Source organism: Mobula birostris, chromosome 8 (assembly GCF_030028105.1).
Source record: "Mobula birostris isolate sMobBir1 chromosome 8, sMobBir1.hap1, whole genome shotgun sequence".
NCBI classification, from domain to species: Eukaryota; Metazoa; Chordata; class Chondrichthyes; order Myliobatiformes; family Myliobatidae; genus Mobula; species Mobula birostris.
Window position 1 is genome coordinate 135,736,900 of NC_092377.1, and position 27,251 is coordinate 135,764,150.

General features: G+C 40.2%; 1 protein-coding gene across 3 annotated transcripts in view; it reads left to right on the forward strand.

Annotated features, from left to right (window-relative positions):
* The window catches only part of LOC140201749 (glycerol-3-phosphate acyltransferase 4), a 106,006-nt gene that overhangs the window by 14,234 nt on the left and 64,521 nt on the right, over nt 1-27,251 (forward strand). The window contains exons 2-4 of one of the 3 annotated variants that reach the window (XM_072266366.1): nt 11,500-11,569; nt 15,922-16,219; nt 22,806-22,880. In XM_072266366.1, coding sequence (XP_072122467.1) covers nt 11,500-11,569; nt 15,922-16,219; nt 22,806-22,880 — 443 coding nt within the window. Of the gene's footprint in view, nt 1-11,499; nt 11,570-15,921; nt 16,220-16,503; nt 16,645-22,621; nt 22,685-22,805; nt 22,881-27,251 lie in introns of those variants that run through there. The other 2 variants (XM_072266368.1, XM_072266367.1) reach the window with 2 other exon arrangements.

Below are 27,251 nucleotides of genomic sequence, written 5' to 3' on the forward strand. Positions count from 1 at the left end.
TATATGGGCAAATGGTAGTGAGGACGCAGTAGGCAGAGCTGCGTGGATCAATGTGGACTGGCAGTGTTATAACTGGTTGTGTTATAGAGCATCCCATCATTCTGGGCAAGGTTTATATAAACAACCTTCTTTGATATTGATGAAGGGGTGGATTTGTAGCAGCAGTCCTTTATATTTTGTGTTAGCAGACATTGAATATAAATAACCCAGTGACCAACAGGATTCAGCCACGGTGCCACATTTGTAACTCAGAATAGATTTATGCTTTGGATTGAATTTCTGAACCATTCCACGGCCTGTTAGATGAAGGATTTAAAATCTGCCTATTTTTATCTACAGACACTCAGTAATAACTGAGTCCTGATCAAGATTACTCACTGAATTTGCAGCCTGATAATCTGTTTAAACATAAATCAAAATTTAAATTCTGACATGAGTGGTTCCTTAATACTAGAGTTGTCTATTAAAAGAGGTGCCAAACTGGTGAAGCTGCAATGTAGAACTCTGTGCTAATACACACAAACAGCGTGATGGATTGGAAAAGCTAAGTGATCTCACACTCAGTAGTTCAGAACAAAGCTCAGGTCATACTACATCTAGTTATGAATGCTTAGGACTGCTGTGTTGAAGACCCTCCAAGAGTATTCCATCCTCCATAACAACAGGTTGAAGCAGCTGAATGTCATAGATGAAGCTGAAGCATTGACATCTGCTTTCAGTCAGAAATGCAGGATAGATGATCCATATTTGCATCCTCCTAACATTTCTACCATCAAAGAAGCTAGTAGACAGCTAATTTGGTATTGAGGGGACTAAGCACTGAATATAAATGAATGTAAATTCACTTACGGATGGGCAGGGGAGTAGAACCCTGAGCTGGAGAGACGCTTGAGAAATCAGGGGGACATATTGCAGTCAATGTGAGTAGGTTTAGCAGACATGATAACTAGCAAAGAGGTAGGAGAGACTGATGGTTTGAACTATATTTATTTCAATGCAAAATGTTTAGTACACGAGGTGAACAAGCTCATGGCATGGATTGGCTTTGTAAATGTGACTGACAAAACAGCAGGACTGACAGTTGACTATTCCAGTTACAGTATTTATTTATTTATTGGGATACAGCGTGGAATAGGGTGCCCAGCATTTGCCGATTTAACCCTAGCCTAATCTCAGGACAACTTACAATGACCAATTAACCCACCGTTCAATACATCTTTTGGACTGTGGGAGGAAACCGGAGCACCCAGAGGAAACCCACACAGTCACAGGGAGAGCGTACAAACTCCTTACAGGCAACGGCAGGAATTGAACCGGGTCACTGGTACGGTAAAGCATTGTGCTGACCATGTCACTACCGTACTGGCCCATGACAGATCCAGGTAACAGAGGAAAGGGGCAATGCCTTTCTGATGAGGGAGCGCTTAAGAACATAGAATATTCTTGGAGGGAATCGTTCAGTGAGACTATATTGGTATTGGTTTATTATTGTGATATTTACCACTATGCAATTTAGCAACCATCTATACAGAACATTTCCAAATACAAGTATTTTGAGGTAGTACAAGGGAAAAGCATAAGAGAATGTAGAATATAGTGTAACAGTTACAAAGAAAGTGCAATGCCTGTTGACGATAAGATAAGGCACAAGGACAATGATGAGGTAGATTGTGAGGTCAATAGTCCATCTTTAACATGTGGGTAAAACTTGGAAACAAAAATATGATGATCATTTTGATGGGACTGTTTCAAGCCTTCTCATTGTCAATGAGAATTGGGGGACATAGAGGAAGATTTCAAATGGTGGTAATAAGGTAATAGAACTGGGAGATTTTAACTTCCTATTATTGACAGAACCAGCCACGGTGCAAAGGGCTTAGCTGGGGTGGAACTTGTTAAATGTACCTAAGTATGTTTCCTTAGTATATAGAGAACACATCATTGAACCCCCTCCTGAGAAATGAGGTAGAGCAAGTGAAAGAAGTGTCAGTCAGGTACCACTTTGGGACCAGTGAACATAAATATTTTAAAACTGATAGAATTGTGAATGAAGATAGGATGGTTCCACAAATTATTAAGGACCTAAACTGGGGCAGAGCAAATTTTGGAGATATTATTTGGGGTCTTGTGTGAGCCTGCTTGCAGGTAAAGGGACAAGTGGAAGGTGGGAGGTTTTTAAGTGTGATGTTAAGAATCCAGGGGCAGCATATCCTGTTGGGTTGAAGGCGAAGGCTGGCAAATTTAGGCTATTGTGGTTGTCAAAAGGTGTTGAAGCTTTGGTTGGGAAATAAGAGAAGCCGTATATTAGATTTAGCAATTGGGAATGAGTGACTCTTGTGTAGGAGTATAGGAATACTTTAAGAGGGAAATCAGGAGGACAAAAAGAGGGAATAAAATGGATCTAATAGGCAGGGTTTTGGATAATCTTGAGATTCTAAAAGTATATTGAGAGTAGAGGAAGTAGATTCCCTTAAAGATCAGCATAGCCATCTTATGTTTGAAGCCAGAGGAGAAAGATGTGATTTTTTTTAGTGATTTTCTCTGATCAGTTTTTACTGTGAAGAAGATCATGGATGCTAAGGAATTGAGACAAATGGACCACAAGTAAGTTACCAAAGAGAAGGTATTGGTTGTTTCAAAGCACATTAAAGTGAATGAATCCCTAGGAATTGACCATGTGTATCCTCAGACTTAGTGAGGCCCATCGGAGATATTTCCTTTATCTTTAGCCACAGGTGCAGTTCCAGATGACTGGAGGTTGGCTAATGTGTCATCATTTAAAAAGGGCAGCAAAAACAAGCCAGGGAACTACAACCAGTGGGCCTGACATTGGTGATGCACAAGCTTATGGTGGGGTTCTAGGGGACAGGATATACTAACATTTGGATAGACACGATTTGATTAGGGTTAATTTGCATTGCTTTGTGTGTGGGAGATTTTATCTGATAATTTTATTAGATTTGTCTGTATGGATTGTTAACAAGGCCTTTGACATGGCCCACAGGGTAAGCTAGCCTGGAAGGTTAGATCGTATGAAATCCAGGGAGAGCTAGTTAACTTGATTTATATTTGGCTTGATCGTAGGGAGCAGAGGAAAATAATGGACCGTTGTTTCTCTTGAGTGGAGAGCTATGACTAGTAGTATGCCACAGGGATCATTGCTAAGGCCTTTGTTTACACTAGGTGGTAAAGTAGATAGTGAAGAATGATATTATAAATTACTGGAAGATCTTGTTCAACTTGGTAAGTGAGCTGAAGATTGTCAAATGGCTTTCAATCCAAATGAATGTGGGGTGTTGCATTTTCGAAGTCAAACCAGGATCAGGGCATTAAATAGCAGTGCCCTGGGGAGCGCTGTGGAACAGATGAGAGCAAGTATTTAGTTTGCTGGAAGTGGTGGCTCAGGTAGACAGACTAGTGAAGAAAGTGCTAGGCACATAGCTGTCATCAGTCAAGGTATAGAGTATGGGACATGATGTAACAGTTGTACAAGGCATTGATGATGTCACACTTTGAATTTTGTGAAGGGTTTTTTTGGTCATCTGTTCTAGGAAAGGTGTTATTAAGCTGGAAAGAGTGCAGAGAAGATTTCAAGAATGTTTCCTGGCGTCAAGGAACTGAATTGGGAGAGTTTGGGCATGTTGGGACTTCCTTGGTGTGTCGAAAACAGTGACCTTAGAGGTGTATAAAATCACAAGGAGATTAGCTAATATGACTCCTAGCCTGTCCACAAATTTCTTGTACCATTTCTGATACTTCTTTCCCTTTTATTGATCTTTCTGTCTCCATTTCAGAAAACAAAAGCAGTGCAGATGAAGGGTCTTGACCTGAAGCATCAATTGTCCATTTTTCCTGTGTAGATGAATTTCTCCACAGGCTTTTTTTGTTAGTGAACAGCTGCTTGTCCCATTGGATTCAACTGGAGGCGATGTAAATACACATATGAATTGATAGATGTCCTTGATGTGATTTTAAGGCTTGATCTGACTTTTAATTGCACTTTAAGATTATTTTTAATTTTCAGTAATTCTAGTTGAATTAATTATTTGAATAGAATGTTTTCCCATATTGCTCCCAGCCAAAGGGAATTTATTGTACAGGTATATCTGACAAGGTTTAAAAAAAAGAACAAGAGGGGCTGGCTAATTTGATTGTATCTTCAATATGCTGTGTAATTCAGTGCATTCAGCTATTGCAACAAATGTGTGTGGTATGGCTTTGATTATTAATTGGAATCAAAGAAGAACCTTCCATTCTATGAATATTTTGCCTTTTTATGTTCCCTGATATTGTCACTTAGCCTGTAGTATTCCTAAATTGTAGGACTGTTAATTTGTAGGTAGTTTTGAGAAATGTAATCCTTCAGAAAAGGGATTGTTGAAATATTTGAATCTGGAGATGACGTTCATAAATTATGCTTTTGGCACTAACTGCCTGGAGGCAATTATACCGTTCTGTGTTTATAGTGTACGAACAACCACTTCAGCCCACGATGCTGGCATCAAACACAATGCTGAAAATGTCTATACATGATCCATGTCCCTCTATTTCCGATCTTGTGTGACTATCTTTTGGCCTCTTAATCACCACTGTCATATCTGCTTCCATCACTCCACACAGCGACCCATTCCAAGCACCCACCACTCTATTTAAAAAAAACAATAAAAAAAAACAAAAAACATCACCTTTAAATTTTCACCCTCTCACTTTAAAATACATGTCCTGTAGTACTTGACGTTCTAACCCTGAGAAAAAGTTTTTTATATTCTTATCTATGCCTCTCATAATCTTATAAACTTCTTTTAGGTCTCCAGAACTCCAGAGATGGATAGATTCAAAGTGCATTTATTATCAAAGAAAGTATAAATTATACAACCTTGAGATTTATTTGCTTATAGGCAGTCACAAGGCAAGGAAGCTGGAAAAACCCAATTTAAAAAAAAAATTCATCCAACAATCTCTTTTGACTCCCTGCCATCAGCCAGGGGTACTGTAACTGTTGTGTTCTCGTGCAGTGTGTTGAAACTCTGACTAAACACCAAGTTAAACCGGAGCCAATGAAGACAGTCGTAGTAAGGTTAACCATTTACTGTGCACTCTTCCACATTAACATTGTATGGTGAAAACTGTTGATTAAAACAATACAAACATATGCAGCGTCTGATTCATTCTGGAGACCAGGCGTGCTCTCTTCTTTTAGCGAGTGTCTCCAGCCGCCCCGAGTAGTGGGCGAGGGGGTCACGTCAAACCGCCATCAGGCTCGAGCCGACCCCGCGTTTGAAATTGAAAAGCCGGCACGCTTCCTTAACAGAAACTGCGTTAATATTTTTACTTCAAATACATTCTTATGAACTTACGGTGCTGCTTCTATAATGTTTCTTTGTGGGTAGACACGGAGCTCTTCACGATCACGCTGCACGCATGGCACCCACCTTCACACCTTCTCTGAACCGGAGGTTACACATAAAACGCGGCGAAACCGAAGGTGACGTCATCACATACCATGATATACCGTAGATAATGAATGTACCTTTGTTATACTGTAACTTAATTATCAACCTTTAACTTTAACTAGAAAATAGTTACAAACAAATCATTTAAAATGTAGACCCAACAAAGTCAAATAAATGCCTTAAGGGCAACACAGTAACATTAGGACAAGGACTGTTAGGATGGGAAATGGCTTCTGCCCCTGGACTATGAGACTACTGAACTCCCTTTCACCACCTGTCTCATTATGTATGAAGTGCCAGTGGTGTTATACTGTTTACTTTTTAACTTGTGTTAATTTATGTGTGGTATTATTACTTTGTGTTATGTGTTATATGTACTATGTTGTGTAGGAATGTTGTTTTGTTTGCCAGTGTACATGTATACAGTTGAATGACAATGAACTGAACTTTTTAACAGCTACAGTGAAAATGTAGTGCAGGGATTATGCAATTTCCATTTAAAAGTCCATTTTACAGACTAACTGTATACTTTAAATCCTCTCTATTACTTCATCAAAAAAAATACTTGGGTTACCTTTAACAAATTGCGCTATCACTAGTTAAATCCTTTATTTTCTCCTGGATTTTTTAAAAAAGGTTTGATGCAATTGACTAGCATGTAGTTAATCTCCCTTCATTAGACTGAGCTCCAAAACTTTGAGTCTTCATTTCATCTGGTATCCCTTCTTGTCCAGGACAAATTCAAAGATTCTGAACAGCCATTCAATTTTTACCGTTATTTCCCCCTAACCCAGAATGTATCCTATCTGCGCTAGTTGTCTTGAGTATTGCCATTATCTTGAGTCTTCTCTTTATCTAATAAAAATATTTAAATTCTGTACTGTCTTCCTATTTCTGCTATGTTGAATGCAATGTTTGTCATTTCAATTGTCTACCACAACTCACTTTGACTTCTCAAATTTTGGTCTTGACTGTACCAACAAAACCTAATATCATTTTGAGGAGCAGGAATGTTAAAGCCCTCTGAATATTCATCAGTTTCAGATAATCAGCCTTTCAAGTTTGTACAGTTCTATTTAGTGATCAACTAGTGAATGTTAACGAAGTTTCTCCCCCCCCCCTCGTTTCGAAACGTGCTCGTTTTCGAAGTTTTCTGAGCTTATATCAAAGCCCCACCCATAATAGATACAAAATGATTATCTTTTGTGCCAAATGAAAGATTTTTTTAACAACCCGAGAGTAGTGAGATGTTTTCTCATGCTAGATTGGCGTCAGAAAGACAGTTTCAAGAACACGTGATGTTGGATAATATGTTTTGAGTATCTCGCAGACTGGGTGTACACATTAATATTTGGATATAAAAGATTACAATAACAATACTGCTCAGAAATATTATTTTTCAGTTGTCTTTTTAAAAGATTGCTATTAATAATTTTTGAACAGATTTTCTAAAATGCTTCATTTACTTATCATTAATCTCTGCTCAATACCATCATGGCACACGAAAGGATTTTTTTAGAAAATTATCACCAATTTGGGCATACATTCTTGAACATTTCACTGCCCCGATTTACAGCATTTGTTTTTATGTTATATTGATGCCATATGAAATGTTGTGCTTTTGGATTCCTTACTAATAGTCTGGTTAACTTCTAAGCTTTTGACAGAAAAGGGAATGATCAGGGAGGGAGTGGCATTTGTGACAGTGACTTAAGCCAGTGATTTAACTTTCCCAACATTTGATGAGAGTGAGTTTCTTATGAAGGTATTAGGCATTCTGGGCACAATGTACAATGTAAGGATTTAGAGGGCTGGTTCCTTTTTTTTTCTCCATTTCGTCATTTAAGGTACAAGTATCCTTTTATTGATCTGGGATCATTATCTAGACTGCATCAAAAGCAATTTCTTCAGGAAAGCTTTCTTTTCCTGTTTTAATATTATACCTTTCAATGTTTAATTTTTAATCCAACTGAGCTAGAACACTTCCTTATCTCATTAAAATTTGCTTCTTTCTAATTGCATGTCCTCACAATTGATAATTCTTTCATTCCTTTCCATAACGACACAAACTCCAATGACAATTTCTCAACTATTCTATGTAAGAAATTGGTCCATGTTGTTCCCAGGAACTAGATACACTATTGTGTTATTACTTGTTCGGAAATATACTGATGGCAAACGCTTTCTCAAATGTTTCAAGTATTCTAGTCTCATTAGAGATTTGTTGTTCCTTTCTTTTCTCCGCTCCTCGCCTCCACCCGACACCAAGGTTTCAATGTGAGATGAGAGGTACTGTATTTGCAATGAGCCATTATAGCTTTACTTGCACAGCTGGATGAAAATGATGGTGAAAATATTTGAAGAGGAATCATCTCTGAATCTAGACCAGCATTCCACCCTCAACTTATACCACACACAAAACACAGTGAACTGGTCATTCAACACAAAAAAGCCAATGAACTGGGTGGCATGGTAGTGTGGCGGTTAAGGTAACGCTACTACAGTGACAGCAACCCAGGTTCAATTCCCGCCACTGTCTGTTAGGAGTTTGTGCGTTCTTCCCAGGACCGTGTTGGTTTCCTCTAGGTGCTCTGGTTTCCACCCACATTCCAAAGATGTACGAGTTTCCAAGTTAATTGGCCACCTGTGTCACTCGGTTTTGTTGTGTCAGAAGGTCCTGTTAATGTGAATAAAAATTTAAGAATAATTATTTTGTGGAATCTTGTAGTGTGTGAATGGTTTTTTTGTCTCTGAGAGGTATGATGAGTTCAGGTATCAAAAACAAGAAGGCATAATTTTAAGTGAGTGGTAGGAGTGGATCATAGTGGTATGTTTTAAACATAGTGCGGTTGCTATTTGGAACATGCCATCAACTGAGGTGGTGGAATTGGATACAGTCACTATATTTAGGAGGCAGGAGGATAATTGTATAAGGCCAGAAAGATCAGCATGGGCATGGTGGGTTGAATGTTATGTTTCTGTGCTAGATGACTGACCTTTTCAAAGCATATGGTGCGATAATATTTTACAATAATCTGAATTGTACGGTTCATCTTGGGGTTTACTGTAGTTCATTGAACCCAGTTGTGATCTGTAATATTTACCCAATGTTCAAATACATGTATCTCACCATATACAACTCTGATAATCATTTCTTTGAAGGCATACTTAATAAGTCACTAATAGATTAATAACCATAATGGAATCAATGAAAGACTGCATCAGTTAGTCGTGCAAAATGTGTGCAAAAAGCAACAAAAAGAAAGAAATAAATAAATAAGCAATAAATATCAAGAAAGTGAGGTGTGGAGTGTTTGAAAACGAGTCCATAAGTTGTGAGAACATTTTTGTGATGGGCAAGTGAAGTTTGGTTCAAGACCCTGATGGTTGAATGGTAATACCTGTTCCTGAACTTGGTGGTGCAAGCCCTGAGGCTCTTGTAACAGCTTTCTAATGGCAGCAGTGAGAAGAGAGCATAACCCGGGTGGTGGGGTGCCTGATGATGGGTGCTGCTTTCCTGCGACAATGCCCCATGTAGATGTGCTCAATGGTGGGGAGGGCTTTACTCGCAGTGGGCCCTGTATAACTGTTACAAGACCGAAAGCAGTGAGCATCCAGTCAGCATTCTCTGTCAGCTGATATATTTACTGCTGTCTTGGCTTCGAATTCTTGCTGTTGTACTTGGCTGATAGGGGACGCAACTTTTCAAGCTGCACAAGTAAGAAATGGGAGAGCAACCTCTGAGCCAAGGTTTCATTTGCACTGTTTATGGACAGGCTGTTCTTGTCAGTTTCAAAATTCTTTTCTCCAATGCTGTGATTAATTGAAGTATCAATTGTCCAGCATTCTTAGAACAGTCAGGGATTTACAACTGTGAGGATTCCAAAATGTTGGATCTCCACAGTTGTTAAATAGCTTCATTGGAGTTGGTGGCTATTTATTGCTGAGATTATGTTGTGTCATCAATGTTTAATGTTGAAATCCATCCAGGACTTGTAGGTAAAGTGAAACTGAGCCATATAGGTCAGAAACATTTGATGTCGGGTCTTCACCGAATTCCCTGATCTCGGTCAGGCTGATGGTGGACATGTGACCTGATGCTTCTGGGCTGTGGGTAAATCACCCAAGATTCCCTTTCCTGAACACTTTTCAGTGATACCCTGTGCAGAAAAATATGTTGTTTATCTATAAGATAAAGGAAGAGTAGGACATGACTATGTCATTATGCAACAAATGGATTTAAATTAAAAACAATGCAAACTCTGTCGTCATATAGCCTTGAAGATAGACTTATTTTTAACACTGAACTGATTCATCAAATGCACCGATGTCTTTGCCTGGAGCAGCAGTTGTCCATAGTACATTAGGTGGAGGAGTGCTGCCATAATCTTGTAGCAAGTATGGAACCATACAGTTCCCAGCAAATCCAGGCTGACTGTTGTTATCATTTATTGTAATTCAATCCACTTGGATTAGATCTGTGCTTGATGATTCAGTGCTTGTCTAGAGGCTCCTTCATTGTTGAGAATAACTGCCTCCATCTGTGTTGCAGATTCTAGCCACTGCTTTAAAAAATGCTCCTCAGCTGCCTTCTGTAGTTCTTACCTCTCACCGTAAACTTACATCCTCTTGTCCTAGATAGCCACATTGTGAGAGAAAAGATTCTTGTTATCTACCTTTTAAATCACTCCCATAATTTTGTATACCTTTATCCAATCATCCCAAAGCCTATTCCATAGCATAATTTCAAAACTCAGTATGAAATATCTCTTGGCAACACACACAACATGCTGGAGGAACTCAGCAGGCCAGCAGCATCTATGGAAAAGAGTAAACAGTTGATGTTTCGGTCCAAGGCCCTTCATCTCTTGACCAGTTTCTATCTTTACAAGTTGGGATTGTCACCAAACAAATTCCTACAGATGTAGTATTGATAGTACCCTGACTGGTTGTATCATCATCTGGTACAGCAGTTTGAATGCATAGGAACACAAGAAGCTGCAAAGAGAAGTGGACGCTGCCCGGTACGTTACTGGCATATCCCTCCCCACCGCTGGTCATATCGAGAGGAGGCACTGTCTCAAGAAGGTAACATCTATGTTCGAAGATTTACCACAATTCAGGCCACGCCATCCGTTCACAGCTATCATCCGGCAGGAGGTACAGAGCTGCAAGTCCCATACCACCAGGTTCAAGGGCAGCTCAACCATTTGGTTTTTGGATTAACTGGCAAAGCCCTAATTGCCAATTGGGTTTAGCAACACCATAGCCACTCTGGAATTTTTTCCCTCATGTACAGATTGTATATAATTTATGTTTAATTTGTGTTTTTCTTATGAATGCTTCTTATATGATGCTGTGTGCCTGTGATGTTGCTGCAATTAAGTTTTATGTTAAACCTGTGGAATAGTGCTTTTGACAATAAACTCTACTCGACCTTTTCTGAAAAGCAGATCTTTGCATATTACCAAGTTGTGTAAGTTTAATCATAGGGCAATTTACAGTGATCAGTTAACATACTAACCAGCCAGTGTGTCTTTGGACTGTGGGAGGAAACCCACGAGCACAGGGGTAGGAATGTACAAACTTCTCACAGAGGATACCAGAATTGAACTCTGAGCTGTAATAGCAATGCTCTAATCACTACACTGCCATTTATTCATGTTGAGCAGAAACACTGGAGTTAAAGACATTGCTATATCGTTGATCAGTAAGAATTGAGAATATATGTTCTTACCTAGAAAGCCAAAGTTAGGCAGCATCTATGGAAAGAGAAAGACTTTACATTTTGAGTTAGAGATCCTTCATCAGACCTTCTGATTATTGCTACCAGTTCCAGTAGATTTGGACCCTTCTTATTGGGGCCAAAAAAAAATTCCTCTGCCTGGTCAGTAGTTAAAACACAAAATGTTTAAGCAGATGAAATTTATGTCTTTAACCTCTTTTCTACCTTTGTAATTGTTTTGTCAATCTAAGTGTCTTTGCAACAGATCTTTGTTTTCATTATAGAACATCTATCAGTGGATGTGTCTGTTTTATTTTTCAGTGGGCAACACTGCGAATAGAAAGAGGAGCCCGTGAAAGAAAGCACCTGATCTATAAGACTAACTCTAATGGTAAGTGCCAGATGCTAAATGGACTGCTATTTTGACAATGTGTTGCTTTGAAGAAACAAGAGGTTATCAACTTAGCAATCTTTAAAGTTAGGGATGGGTTAGTCGAAAGCTGAATTTGATTGATTTGTGTGGGAGTTTAGTGTCCTGTTCAACAGTGAGGTACCAAGTCAGTACTGAATATTGAATCTGTAGGAATTGAGGAATGTGAAGTGTAGATTGGCCTATCACTCTACCATTCTGGTGTTTATACTGCATATGAGTTCAGTTGGTTTTGAAACTTTCCCAAAACTATGAGTCATAGAATTATATCGTTATGAGACTGTTCATGGCAAGCATCATCGGTTCATTCCTGTTCACGGCTCTAATCCTGTTGATCTGATTATTTTCTTATTCATTCCTCTCTTGTTGAAGACACTGGTTTGATTCTGTTTCAATTCCAGAAAATTCTATTTTGGTTTCTTTATTAATTTTTCAGAATCAGGGGTTTGGATAAACCAGTCTTTCCTACCCATCTTTAATTACGCTTGTGCATTTCGTACATGATACACTCTTGTCACTACTACCTTCTGATGTACTCTTTATGTGACTGGTCTGTTTGAGTTTTTGATCAGTTAGGTCACTCACGATGTTGAATACCATTGGATGTAAGGAGTAAATGGTGAGCCTTTTTCTGGAGATCGTCATTGCTAGGCGCCGAGCCGTACAACATGGAAGCAGGTCCTTCGGCCCACCTGGTGTCCTGGCAACCAAGACTCCCAAGTGCCTGCATTTGGCCATATTCCTTTAACCTTTCCTATCCATGTACTTGACAAAGTGCCTTCTCAATGTTATTAATGTATCTGCCTCAATCACTTCCTCTGGCAGCTCATCCCATATCAACCATTACCCTGTGCTTCCTACCATCAAGCCAATTCCTATCCAATTAGTTAGCTCCCCATGAATCTCATACAATCTAACTTTCCATGCAGCGTGCTGTATGAAACTTCTATCAAAAGCTTTACTGAAGGATTTCTAGGCTATGTCTTCCACCTTGCCCTCATCGATCTTCTTGATTACTATAAAAAACTAATCAAATTTATAAGATGTGATCTCCATGTTGATTATCCCAAATCAACTCCTATCTTTCCAATAGCTAAATCATATTCCATTTTTAAAAAATCCAGCTACAGAAATAATTTCAGAAGGATGTTGCTGGGACCTGAAGGCTTGAGGTATAAGGATACATTGCATAGGCTGAAACTCTTTTCCCTGAAGCATAGGAGGTTGATGGGTGACCTTGGAGGTTAATAAAATCATGAGGGACCTAGAAAAAAAATTGATGATCACCTGTTTTTTCCCAAGCTGGTAGAGTCTAAAACTAGACTACATAGATTTGTGAAACATGGAGGAACGATCACAAACTCCCACGGTCTTCGATGCTCCTGTGATATCAGTCTCTGAGGTTGATGTATCACTGCTGGAACCTCTGGTGGGTCTGACCTGCTGGTGGAACAGAGCAGATACTGAGAAGACATAATGTCTGCAAGATTACTTTTTTTTTGAAGATAACTATATCAGGTTGTTGTGTAATACGTCTCCCAGTTTGGACACCAGTTCCTAGATGTTTGACACAGACTTTTGCCTAGGGTGGGTGCAGTTTTTGTCATGCTTGAACTCATTGCTGAGGCCAATGCAGGGTGATCCGTTTCATTTTATTCTTTATTGGGTTTATGGTATATTAGAGTAGTTTGGTGGTTATTTAAAGTCAACCAAATAATTCCTGTCTATGAATATATTATTCTTCACATTGCTTTTGTGTCTTTTACTCAGAACTGTAAATCTGTTTGCAGGTCCTTGTACTATAGAATAATCGGAATATTAAGTCAAGTTGATCCAGAGGGACCATCAAGAAGAAAAATAGGAACAGCTTCCCCCTATTTACTCTATCTAAACCAGTTATCATCATCTTCATGCAAACACGAGGAGACCTGCAGATGCTGGAAATTCAAGCAACACACACAAAAAATGCTGATGAATGCAGCAGGCCAGGCAGCATCTATAGGAAGAGGTACAGTCGACATTTCAGGCCGAGACCCTTCGTCAGGACTAACTGAAAGAAGAGAAGGGTCTTGGCCCGAAACGTCAACTGTACCTCTTCCTATAGATGCTGCTTGGCCGTACTGCGTTCACCAGCATTTTTTGTGTGTGTTGCTATAATCTTCTTCACCTCTGAAATTTCATCTCACTTTTTTTTCCTGAAAGGAGAAAAACCTCAGCTCCTCTAAGTCTCACATTACAATAAGACATCTCATTCTTGGAATCAATCAGCACCCTCTCTGGAACTTGCACATCATTTCTATCGGCAGTATCTAGAATTAAACATACACTTCAGTTGTGCTTGTATTCAATGCTCTGATTTTGCACATTTTAACTCTGTTTATAGGTTCCATATGCTTCAGTAACCAGTCTCTAAATTTTCTAAGACATTCAAGAACTTGTATACTTATACACTCAGATCTTCAGTTTCTGCACAGACATAAGAACTGCAATTTAGCCTGTATTGTCTCTCATTTTTTTTATCTGCCATGATATGGTACTTAACTCTTTGCTATATTAAATTTCACTTGTCATTTATTTGCCTATTCAGCCAGCCTCTTGTTTGCACATAGTCTATTACTATATTTGCTATGCTTTCAAATTTTGATTCATCTGTAATTTGGAAATATTGCCCTAGCTAACTATGCTAAGTCAGTAATAGATATCAACCGCAGCAGTGGTCTCCAGAACTGACCCCAACGAGCAACAACCCTTTACCATTGCTGTCTTTCTGCTGGTGATTATTAATTTTGCAAACCTCAATCTTGCAGTCACAAGTTTGGGGATCTACAGGTGCACTTGCTTGGTCTTTTGTCAGTTCAAAATTGGATAACCACAACCAACAATGTTCTAATAGTGTAGAAGGCACCATTAGAGTATTGGTTGTGGTAATCCAACTTTGGGTGCCCATGGAGTGCCATGGTAGTTTAGTGATTAGTGCAACGCTATTACAGCTCAGGGCTTCGGAGTGCGGAGTTCCATTCCAACTTCATCTGTAAGGCGTCTATGTCCTCCCCGTGGAATGCGTGGGTTTTCTCCGGGTGCTCTGTTTTCTCCCCACAGTCCAAAGACATACTGGTAGGCAAATTGGCCATTGTAAATTGTCCCGTAGTTTGGCTTGGGTTAAATCGTGGGTTGCAGGGCGGTGTGGCTCAAAGGGCCGGAAGGGCCTATTCTGTGCTGTACATCAATAAATAAATGCAAGATCTCCCTCCCCTTTCTTGATCTCTGTCTCCAGCACTAAAGACAGGTTATCTACTGATATCCCTTGTAAACCCATTTATTCTCACAGCTACCTGGGTTATACCTCTTCCCACCCTGTCGCCTGTAAAAATGCCATCTGCTTTCTGAGTCCTGATGAAGAGTTTTGGCCCAAAACATTGACTGTTTACTCTTTTCCATAGATGCTCCCTGGCCTGTTGAGTTCCTCCAGCACTTTGTTTTGTGTTGCTTAAATAAATACAAGGCCATGGCAATTTACGGAGGAAGGGAATCGGAAATTCTGGATGTTTAGCAACTCAGAGATTTAGATTAACAGTCAAGATGCCAGAGTTCAGTCCCACAAAACAATGTGGCATTTTAATTCAGTTAATCATCTGAATTTTAAAACTAATGACAATGGAAGTGCTTATACATCAGTGGTCCCCAACCACCGAGCCGCAAAGATGTGCTACCGGGCTGCGAGGAGATGATATGATTTGGCAATATGAAACGATATGAGTCAGCTGCACCTTTCCTCATTCCCTGTCACGCACTGTTGAACTTGAACACCCTCCTTCCCCCGTCAGCCAGTCCGCAAGAATATCGTCAATATTACGCCGGTCCGCGATGCGAAACATGTTGGGGACCCCTGCTATATGTGACTCCTGACCTTACAGCAATGTGGTTGACTCTGAAGTGTCCTATGTAGCCACTGTACAGTGTTATAGCTGCTGACCTTGCCAGTGCTAGCACTTCCAGAGCTCATATCACTGGCAAGGCCAGTGAGGTCACTGTTAGTCTTGAGTTGGGTGCAATTCACATTCACAGGCTTTGTTCCCTTTTGGAAGCAGGTGCACATCTCATTTTAAATAAAAATATGTAAAAGAACAAAGTGAAAAAGATATTTTAATTGGTCATCAAGTGGGAGGTGTCAATGGCCATGCAATTATACAGTAAAAATCTTATTGCAACATTTGTAACACGCTTCAGATATGTGTCATCTGTGCAAGGTTTTTCAGAGGTTTTTCACATTTCCAACCAGCAAAAGTGCCACTGTGTTTTGTTTTACATTACAGGGATTATAGAGAAAGAACCCACATCTCTGGAGGAGGAAATAAAGCAGATGAGGCAGAGTGGTAACAACAGAGCCCTGGACAGTCGAGAATTTGAAATGTCTGATATCTTCTACTTCTGCAGGAAGGGTGTTGAGACTATTGTGGATGATGAAGTAACAAAACGATTTTCTGCTGAGGAATTAGAATCTTGGAATTTGTTGACAAGAACAAATAATAATTTTCAATATATTAGCCTTCGTCTGACTATCCTCTGGGGACTGGGTGTTTTTGTACGATACTGCTTTCTACTTCCATTGAGGTAGGTATATATTTGTGATATGTTACTGTCTCACATTACAGCTGCTGGTGGAATGAGACGTTGTGCATCATTAAATGCGGTTGCAGATTCTCGGAATTTCTCCTGACTTTTCAGTAGCTTTTATGAAATACTACGGGTTTGGCTTGTTCAAATTAGGATCTCTGGGCAGACATGCATATGGATGGCATGTTTGAATAAGTTGTCCTGTGACTGAGCAACCTACTGCCATATTACCTCCTGTTCAGGTTTTCTGTACTCTATTCCTCTTCCGTAGCTTTGACGTCGAAGGTAGCTAATGTTGACACCTGGATTTCAACAGAAGAATGGAAGAGATGGAAAAAGACTTTAATTGTCACACTAGCAGAGTGGATCTTGGAGTGCATTTAGATTCTCACACTCAGTTGCAAATTTCAGAAGTTTCAAAGGTACATTTAATGTCAGAGAAATGTGTACAATATACATCCTGGAATGCTTTTTCTTCCCAGCCATCCACGAAAAGTTAAATGTTAGAACCCCAGAGCTCCCCCCCCCCCCCACCAGCTCCCCTCCTTCCCACCTGTAAGCGACAGCAAGCAATGATTCCCCCCTCCCCCCACTGGCAAAAAAAGAAGCATTGGCATCTGCCACCAAGCACTCAAGCGTGCAACAAAAGCAACAGCAAAGACACAGACTTGCAGTTCACCTGGTATTTGACATTTCACAGGTTCCCTCTCTCTCCCTAATAAGGGAGAAAGAGATGTCTCTGTTTCACAGCGAGAAGGGAGACATAACAAACAACTCACTGGTTTACGATGTTAAAAGTCCATTGCGTCGCTTTTTCTGAGCTCTGTGTCCAAAGATCTCAGGTCTCTGGGTACACAGCCAAAGATCTTCCAGCTCCCACAACACACTGGTCTGGGGCACTGACCTTGTTTCCACCTGTCTCCAGAGCCCCAAGATCCTAGGCCTCCAAAGGCAAGCTAAGCTGCGCCTTTGGCATATTGGATAACGGCCAGTCGTGACACCCTGAGAGCGGGTCCCATTCCTGCAAAGAACGGAAGTCAGTGTGTAACTCCAGGTCAGGGTCTTCAAAAGAAACCTGAAAGGGAAAAATAAAGATATTCGAGATGGAGGTAGAACTGTTTCCAAAGATGCAAGCAAAGGAGTGGCCGTTTAGCGCCATCTTGACGAAGCTCCACCCTCTGACAGTGCATTACTGGAGCAGTGCAACATATTTGGTGGCTACTACTTTGTTTTAAAGGGAAAATGGGTTAGTATTGGGAAATCAAGCTTTGCATCACAATAAATAATGCAGATTATATTGCTCACACTAATGTGAGGTTTAACCATAGCTTTAAATGGGAACTAGCAAATGCATGATAGAAGTGGCTTGTGAGAGTGAAAATAAAACTTATGATGACAAGAAGAAAGATTTTTATAAAGGAGTGAACAGATGCACAATTTTTATTTTAATCTTTGTATGTAAGTCAGAACTTCAATGACTACTTCTAAAAGTAATTCAATAGCATCATCATTGATGAAGCTGGCTGAGACCTGAAGATTAATTACCAGAACAGATCTGACAAGTGTTGAGGCGAGCTGCATGTTGGCATTTCTGATCACTGTGCAGTCTTTGTGTCTGCAGAGTCCCATCTTTGAACAGGGTTTAATTTCTCATGTTACTTGGCAGCGTTATTGAGCTGAATGGGAGATTCTAAATGGGTATGGCGACTCAACACAGCTTAAGCTGAATGAGAGATTCTAAATGGGTATAGCGACTCAATACAATTTGATAATGAGTCACAGCAGGGCATCAGCAACAGAAGAATTACATTCTACCGCAATCTCATGGTTGGTTACATTCCCTCTCTTTCATTGCAATTAAGCTAGAGGACTGAGCAGCCCTGGATGTCACAAAGCATGCCGGAACCACCTCTGAGTATATATAAGAATGAGGGGCTAACTTAGTGAGTTTGTAAAAAGGCGTTTATGGGTGAGCTAATGTGCTAAGCAGCAAACGCTGCATGGAATATTCAACCAAGTGTCCCACAAGCATCAGATTGGATAGAAGTACTGCAGTCCAACTACATCTGGTCACAAGTTGGTAAGAGGAAGAGATTGTTCCTGGAAACATCTTCTCAGTGATGACCTCTCCTTGACATTTAGCTGCATTACCATTGATATGTGCCCTACTATGAGCAGAAAAGTGTAGAGGCTAAACTGGAGTGCTTGCAACTACCTTTGGCCTGAAATGCTGAATGCATGATCTATCCTGTTGGTTTCCTGAAATCCCTCCTGTATTTCAGCCTGTCTTGAAGCAATTTGATTAATCAGGGAATGGTAGAGGGTATTGGATGCCATTAGCCTGCCAGTATTTCTGTTAATGGTAGCACTGGAACTACCTCTCTAGCTGTTGCGCAGTGTGGAAATGTGCTTAGTTATGTCATGTGTAGAGAATGTATAAGTTCAGACAGGCTAAATTGCTGTCCAACCATTTAACTACCAATCATTAGCATGAGGATAAAAAGTGCTGTTGACAACACCATTCGCCAAAACTTGTTCATTGATTGCTAACCACTCGCCTCTAGGTCTTATAGCTTTGGATTAAACATGGACAAAGGAACCAAATTCTAGGGAGGAGGTGAGAGCAACTTTACTTTGACATCAAGGGAGATTTGATAGAGTGTTCCACACCAGCAGCCTCAGTAAGACTGAAAACAATAGAAATCAAGGACTAGGCTATCCATCAACTGGACACCATCTATTCCAGCAGACTCAGGAGGAAAGCACTCAGCATAACCAGAGACACCACACACCCCGGCCACTCCCTGTTTGACCCGCTGCCGTCCAGCAAAAGGTTCAGGACACTAAAAACCACAACAAATAGACTGAGGAACAGCTTCTATCCCAGAGCTGTGGCCTCCATCACACCACTCCCACAAACAATGACTGAAACTGTGAGCACACACAAGGACTCAAATACTTGCACTGACGGCACTTTGTGCATTACTGTGATATTCTGGTGCTGCTGCAACTTATTTTCTGCTACTTATCTATTTAATACTGTTTTTCTATTACTGTCTTGTTTTTATCTACCACTTTATTTAATTGCCTGACAGGAAGCCAAACAGAGTTTCATTGTACCTATGTATAATGACAATAAAAATCATTCAATTCAATTCAATCAAGTCTCCTTTTATCTAAAGAAAGGTGGCATCAACCATCTCAGCTCTGAATACTAGGGTAAATGTTTCAGTTATAAGGAGAAACTGGTCAGGTTGGGTAGGTCTTGTTTTCCTGGAAAGAGAATATAATTGAGATATATAATATTACAAGATAGACCACAGGATTTTTTTTCCTCGTGTCAGAGATGAATAAAACTAGCAGATATACAGTGCCTTGTAAAAGTATTCAGCCCCCAACCTTTTGTTCACATAAATTAGTATTACAACCAGGGATTTTGATCAATTTAACTGAGAACTTTAACTTGTGAATCATATGCTCCTTTTTTTCACAGTAGAACCCAAAAGACGAGGAAAATTGTAAAGCATGAGAAACTAAGAATTCAGAAACTGAAGTGTCAGTGGTTGGAAAGTGTTCATTCCCCTTTGCTAATTGAACCACCTCTTACAGTTATTATAGGCAGTAGTCTTTCTGGATAAGCCTCTATTAGCTTTACACAACATGATGGAGCAATATTTGCCCATTCTTCCTTGCAAAATTGCTCAAGCCTGTGCCAAGTTTGTTGGGGAGTAGCGGTGGACAACAGTCTTGCCAGAGCTGTTCGATCAGGTGAAGGTCGGGACTCTGACTAGGCCACTCAACATCATCAGTTGCTCTGGCAGTGTGCTTTAGGTTGTTGTCCTGCTGAAAGATGAACTTCTTCCCCAGATTAAACTTTCTGGCACAAACTAGCAGGTTTTTATCCAGGATTTCTCTATTTATTTGGCACTATTCACCTTCCCATCAATCCTAATCAGATTTCCCATCACTGCTGCTGAAAAGCATCCCCGTAAGATGACGCTACCTCCACTACACTTTACAAAAGGAATGGTATTACACGATCTTAGGTTTTTACCACATGCACCACTTAGTGTTAAGGCTAAAATGTTCCAGTTTGGACTCATCTCACTAGAAGACCTTCATCCACATCTTTCCAGCATCTTCTAAGTGACGCTTTGCAAAGTCTTTCTGGGCAAGGATATGCTTTTTTTTTTTAGCTAAGGCTTCTTTCTTGCCACTCTCATAAATACCCTTTTTGTGTAAGACCTTAGAGATTGTGAAGCCATGAAATTCATCTCCAGTTACAGCCACTGACTTCTGCAGCTCACTCAGAGTGACTGTTGGCGTCAGTAGCGTCTCTTCCAAGAGCCATTCTTCTCTGGTGATTGAGTTTAGAGGGGCGGCCTGATCCTTTTGGGTGTAGTTTCATATTTTTCCGCTTTTTCATGATGGACTGCACTGAGCTCTGAGGTATGTTCAGTGCCTTTGAGATAGTCTTGTATCCAACCCCAGATTTGGCTTCTCTATTATCTGTCTTATTTTGAATGCTCTTTTGCCTTCGTTTTGGTGTGTCTGTTGAAAATCTACCATACTGTTGGACCTTACAGAAAGAGGGGGTACTTTTATGAATTCAGTGAAAACAGGTGATCCTGCAATTTTCTACATCAACAAATTGTGTGAGTTGGTATAGTAATGCTGTATATTGCACCTGAGGAAAGTTAGCACAGTAATTACAAAGGGAATGAATACTGTTTCAGCCTCACTATTTTGGTTTTTAATTTTTATTAAATTGTTGACAGATTTTGGAACTTTTCTTTCGATTTGATATGATGCACAATGTTTTGTAGTTTAGCTCCAAAAAAACAACTGCAGTATATTTTAAAATTAAGAAAATTAGACAGTAAAATACGAAAATAGTTGTGGGGACTGAATGCTTTTTCAAGACACTGTAGACTTAGGGTAAGGGTGAAGGGCTTTAGAGGAGATTTGAAGGGGAACTTTTTCACCCAAAGTATGGTGAGTACCAGAAATGAGTTGCTAGAAGGAATGGTGGAAGCAGAGTTGCTGACAGCATTTAAGAGGTATCAAAATGTGCACTTTATTCATAGAAGGTAGAATTCTATGGTTGGATTCTCTCTTACTTAGTGCATAATAACAGATCTGAGACAGCTTTGGTATTGCTTGCTCAATATATTGCTTCAAGAGGCCATTGGAACATACAACCTGAGCTTATCTTCTAGATTGCCCTTGTCAATTTGAATTTTCAATCTATATTCCAATACATTTCTTACTAGCCCCCATTATTTCTTGAGCCCTTCAAGCTCATCCTTCAAGTGTTTCCAATGTACTGTTTAAGATTAAAACAATGGTGACACAAACATTGCCTCAAGAGATGGCTGGTTGGCTTGTATTGGACATTGGATCATGAACGTGCCATCTTGTGTGCTCCCTTGAATGAAAGCAGGACTGTCAGGTCCTTGCAGTTCATAGGAGGCTGATAGAGTCAGATTATGATATAGACTTCCATTCTGCTGCAGCAAAAATATTGTAATAGCTGGAATGCTTGTTTTAACTTCTGTAAGGATCCTGGAAATGAATCCCACTGCCTCTGAACTCCGAAGAAGTTTCCCCAACTGTCCATTATAATGCATAATTTCACCTTTATCAGTGTCTTAATATTTTATGTACTCATACTGGACAGTACTTTGCTCCACCCTCTCCTGTCTGCCGTCTGCAGCCATCCAGTACTATTAACATTTTGGGTAGTATTGCTTCAGAATCAGGTTTATCACTGACATGTTGTGAAATTTGTTTTGTGACAAAACATAAAAATACTGTAACTTGCTGTAATAAATAAATATTGATTAAATATATTCTGCAAATAAGTTGCAAAAGAGGAATGGCGAGCTCGTGTTCATGGACTGTTCAGAAATGCAAGGCAAGCTTTTCACTGTATCTACTAAACTAGTACCAAATCTGATGGTAGAGGAGAAGAAACTGTTCCTAAAACGTTAAGTGTGGGTCGTCAGGCTCTCCTCCCTAGTGAAAGTAATCATGATTTTATCTGCAGGTGCATGTAGCATTGTATTTGTAGGGTTTTCTGACTATCTCTCAGACAGTTCCATTCAGTTTTTTTATGATTTAGTGAAATATCAATCAATTGTGAGACTTTATCATAATGGTATTTAAAGCCTGACGGTTAGCTGTTGATAATTACACTGGCTGATTACATGTTCTATGATGTGATTAAAGTGGTTACTTAATCTGTTCTAAAATAATAACTGTTTTGGACGAGTTTCTGCACTAGCATTAAGTGAAGCAAATTTTCTTGTGGCTCTGAGGCTCTTTTTTTCATTTTCTTTTATGTTTTTAGTCTATAATCTTACAGCCTCTAATTTTATTTATTTTTCTGTTTCTTAGTCGCTGATGCTTTAATGTGACATGGTGCCATAAAAGCTGACAGCTCACTGGTAAATCATCAAGGTACCACTGTTTATGAATAGGCTTTGTTAAAGAGAGACTGCTTAAAAGGATGTAAATGAAAAATGTATAGAAAGATAAAATTATGAATGTTTGTAAATCTAATTGCAACATTTTTTTTTAGGGTTACCCTGGCTATCACTGGCATTAGCATGTTAGTGATTGGAACAACCATTGTGGGATATTTACCAAATGGATGGTAAGAATGCTGCTTTCCTTGTTAATAGTGCAGATTTTGTAGATGTGTTTACACCAATTTTCATCAGTGTCATTTTGGTACTAGTGATTTATTTTTTGGTAATAGTGGTATGGTGGCTTAATTCAAAAGTGTAGGCAATAGCTGGACAAATGCAGGAGGGTGTGGGGTTGCAGTGTGAGGGCATGGCTTGGATCAGGTGGAATTTGTAAAGTGCACCAAGAGTGTGTTAAAGAGGTACAGTATGTAGAGAATCCTACTAACCCTACTTGATCTTGCCTTAGGGATTTGAGGACGGAAAAGTGATGGAAGTGCCCTTGGGGGAACCTTTGGAAACAGTGACCTTAAGTCACGATTTTTCAAAGTCATCAGGGAAAATGTCAACATTGGTCCTTGAGATAGACCCCTAAACTAGGAAGATGATCCTATAGGATAGGTCCTGAGGTAGTTAGATTGGGAGCAGCTACTGTGGGGGAACATCTGATGAGTGAGAGATATTTAGATGCAGGAAACTAAGAGTTCAAGGTCGGCATGTAAGTGTAAGAAACAAAAACGGTAAGTAAAATTGGGGAACTATGGTTAACAAAGGTTATTGAAGGCTTACATAGACCAGTACAGAACAGCACAGGATCAGGCCATTTGGTCCATGATTTTGTGCTGAACTAATTAAACTAGTAATTAAATGCTGAACTAAACTAATCCCTTCTACCTACTTATTGTTAATGTCCCTCCATAATCTGCACATCCACGTGCCTACCTAAGAGACTCTTGAACACCTTGATCATATTTGCCTCCATCACAACCCCTGGCAGTGTATTCCACTCACCACTCTGAGTTTTAAAAAAACTGCCCATGCATCTTTTTTCAACATGCCCCTTCTCACCTGAAATTGCATGTCCCGTGCTATACAGATTTTGACCCTAGGGAGAAAGATTCTAGCTGTCTATCTATATGTCTCAAAATCTTATAAATCTCTATCAGATCTGCCCTGAACCTCTGCTCCATTTAAACCCAAGTTTGTGCAACCTCTCTTCTTCACAAATGCTCTCTAATCCAGGCAGCGTCCTTTCTTCTGCACCCTCTCCCAAGTATCCACATCCTTCCTCTGATGAGGTGACCAGAATTTAATGCCCTACTCCATATACAGCCTAACTAGAACTTTATAAAGCTGCAGCATAATTTCCAGAAGTTAATGTTTCTACTTTGGAAGGCAAGCATGTCATATGTCTTCTTAACCACCATATAAACCTGTGTAGCACCTTACAGGGAACTACGAACTTGGACCCTAAGATCTCTTAGTAATCAACACTGTCTTGCCATTAACAATATACTGCCTTTTATTTTTGATCTCTCAAAAGAGCAATACTTTGCATTTGGCCAGTTAAACTCCATCTGGCATTTTTTCACCCATATCTGAAACTGATCTGTATCCTGCTGTAGGATCTTGCCCATCTTCTACGCTGTGCACAACACCACTAATCTTTGTATTATGTACAAGCTTTCTTAATTCACCCGTCTACATTTTCATCCAAGTCATTTACATATATCACAAACAGCAGAGGTTCCCTTATTGATCCCAGTGGAACACCACTAGTCACGGGCCTTTTACCAGAATAATTCCCATAAAATAACAGACATATCGCTTTGGATACTGTTGGGGTGAGGAAGGGGTGGGGAGAAATGACCTACCAGGAGAGAGCCAAGGGACTGGGTCTATGGCTGAGAAGGGAAGTGGTGATAGAGGATTCATTAGTTAGGGGAGCAGACAGGAGATTCTGTGGGTGTGAAAGAGACTCTTGATGCTATGTTGCCTCCCAGTTAACAAAGTCAGGGACGTCTCAGATCATGTCTACTGCATTCTAATGGGGAAGGATGAGCAGCCAGAAGTTGTGGTACATATTGATACTAGCAACATCGGTAAGAAGAGGGAGGAGATCATATATGGAGAATATGGGAAGTTGGGTAGGAAGCTGAAAAGCAGGACCTCAAGGGTAGTAACCTTTGGATTGCAGCATATTCCATGTGCAAGTGAAAGTAGGAATAAGTTGATTTAGCAGGTAAATGTGTGGCTGAGGGGGCTGGATTTCAGATTTGTGGATCATTGGGATCTCTTTGGAAGATATGACCTTTACAAAAAGAATGGGTTGTACCTGAACTTGATGGGGGCCAATATCCTTGTGGGCAGATTTGCTAGAGCTGTTGGGAAGGGTTTAAACTATTTTGGCAGGGAATGGGAACCGGAGCGGATAGGTCAATGAATGGAGCAGTTGGTCTACAAATAGGTGCTAGATGCAGCACCTAGTGAAATTGTGAGGAAGGGTAGGCAGTTGATAGGACAGAATTGCAGTCAGTGAGATGCGTTGAAGTGTGTATTTTAATGCAACATATATAATAAATTACAGTGGTGATTGTAGAGCATTGTGGAGAGGTAGCTGTCACAAGGGCAGGTATGATTACTAAATGTTCTGGGGTTTAGATCTTTCAAAAGGGACAGGGAGGGAGATAAAAGAGGTAAAGAAGTGGCATTGATGGTCAAGGACAGTATCACAGTAAACGGAGGATATCATGGAGGTTCGTCTTCTGAGTCAGTGTGGGTGAACTCAGAAGCAAGAAGAGAGACATCTACTCTATTGGGAGTACTCTATACTAACTTCTCCCCGTCCCCAAATAGCAACAGAGACACTGAGGAACAGATCGGGAGGCACATTTTGGAAAGGTGCAGTAGTAACAGTGTTGCTGTCATGAGGGACTTCAACTTCCCTAATAATGATTGGCACCTCCTGAGTGCAAAAGGTTTAGATGAGGTAAATTTGTTAAGTGTGTCCAGGAAGGATTCCTGATGCAATACGTAGATAGGCCAACTAGATCTGGTGCTAAGTAGTGAACCAAGTCGGGTGTCAGTTTTCTCAGTGGTGAGTATATTTGGAGACAGTGACTACAAATCCCTGACCTTCACCATGGCTTTAGAGAGGCATAGAAACAGACGACATGGAAAAATATTTAACTGGGGGAGGAGGAATTATGCTGTTAAGCAGGAACTGAGGTTTATAAGTAATTGGTCAAGCTGCACTGAGGGTATTGCAAGCAGTTTTGGGCCCCTTGTCTAAGAAAAAATGTACTAACATCGGAGAGGGTCCAGAGGAGGTTCATAGGATTGAAAGGGTTAATGTACGAAGAGCATTCAGTGGCTCTAGGCCAAATGTAGAATGATGAGAGGGGAACTCCTTGAAACCTATTGAATATTGAAAGGCCTAGGTAGAGTGGATGTGGAGAGGATGCTTCCTATAGTGAGGGAGTCCATGACCAGAGAGTAGTGAATCTGTGGAATTCATTGCCATAGATGGCTTTGGAGACCAAATCATTGGATATATTTAAAACGGAGGTTGACAAGTTCTTGGTTAGTCAGGGTGTCAAAGGTCACGAGGAGAAGGCAGGAGAATAGGATTGAAGGGGTGATAATCAGCCATAATGGAATGGAAGAGTAGACTCAATGGGCTGAATAGCCTAATTCTGCTCTTGTGTCTTACGGTCTTCACTTGAGAGCATTAATTGGGAACGGATGTATTCAGGGAAACCCATAATGGAAATTTGGAGGTTGTTTAGGGAGCACTTGCAAGGGATTCTGGATAGGTTTGTCCCATTGAGGCACGGAAAAGATGGTAAGGTTATAGGAACCATGGCAGCTTGGCGCCAAGGTGCAGGAAGTGAAGATGGAGGTGCGAGTAAGGGCTTCATCAACTGTAGCATGAGGGAAGCTACTTTTTCTGAAAATGGAGGACAAACCAGATTATCTTTGAATAGTAGGCCTCTTATTAAGAAGAGGTGCAGTGAAACTGAGAGAAAGGGATGGTGTCCTTGCAAGAGACTGGATGGGAAGATATACAGTGAAGGTAACTGTGGATGTTAATCAGTAATTGGTATGACTCCTAAGATGGAGATAAAGAATTCTAGACAAGGGGGAAACGTATCAGAAATGGCCCAAGCAAATTTGAGAGTGGGATGGAAGTTATTAGCAAAGGTAGTAAGATTGCTGAGTTCCATACAGGTGTAGTAAGCAGCATCATTGCCATCGTCGATGTAGCAAAGAAGCAGTTGGTGAGTGGTGCCAAAAGTCATTTAGAACAGGAACTGTTCTAGATAGACAATAGAAGAATGGATGACGTGTCCATGGCTATATGTCTGATCTGTAGAAAGTGAGAGGAACACAGAACACCACAGCACAGTACAGGCCCTTTGGCCCACAATGTTGTGCCAAGGAGTCAAGAGAGAAGTTGTTCAGGGTAATTACAAGTTCTGTCAGGCAGATGAATAAAAACCAGGTTTATAATCACTGACATACGTTGTGAAATTTCTTGTATGAAGCGGGAGTACAGA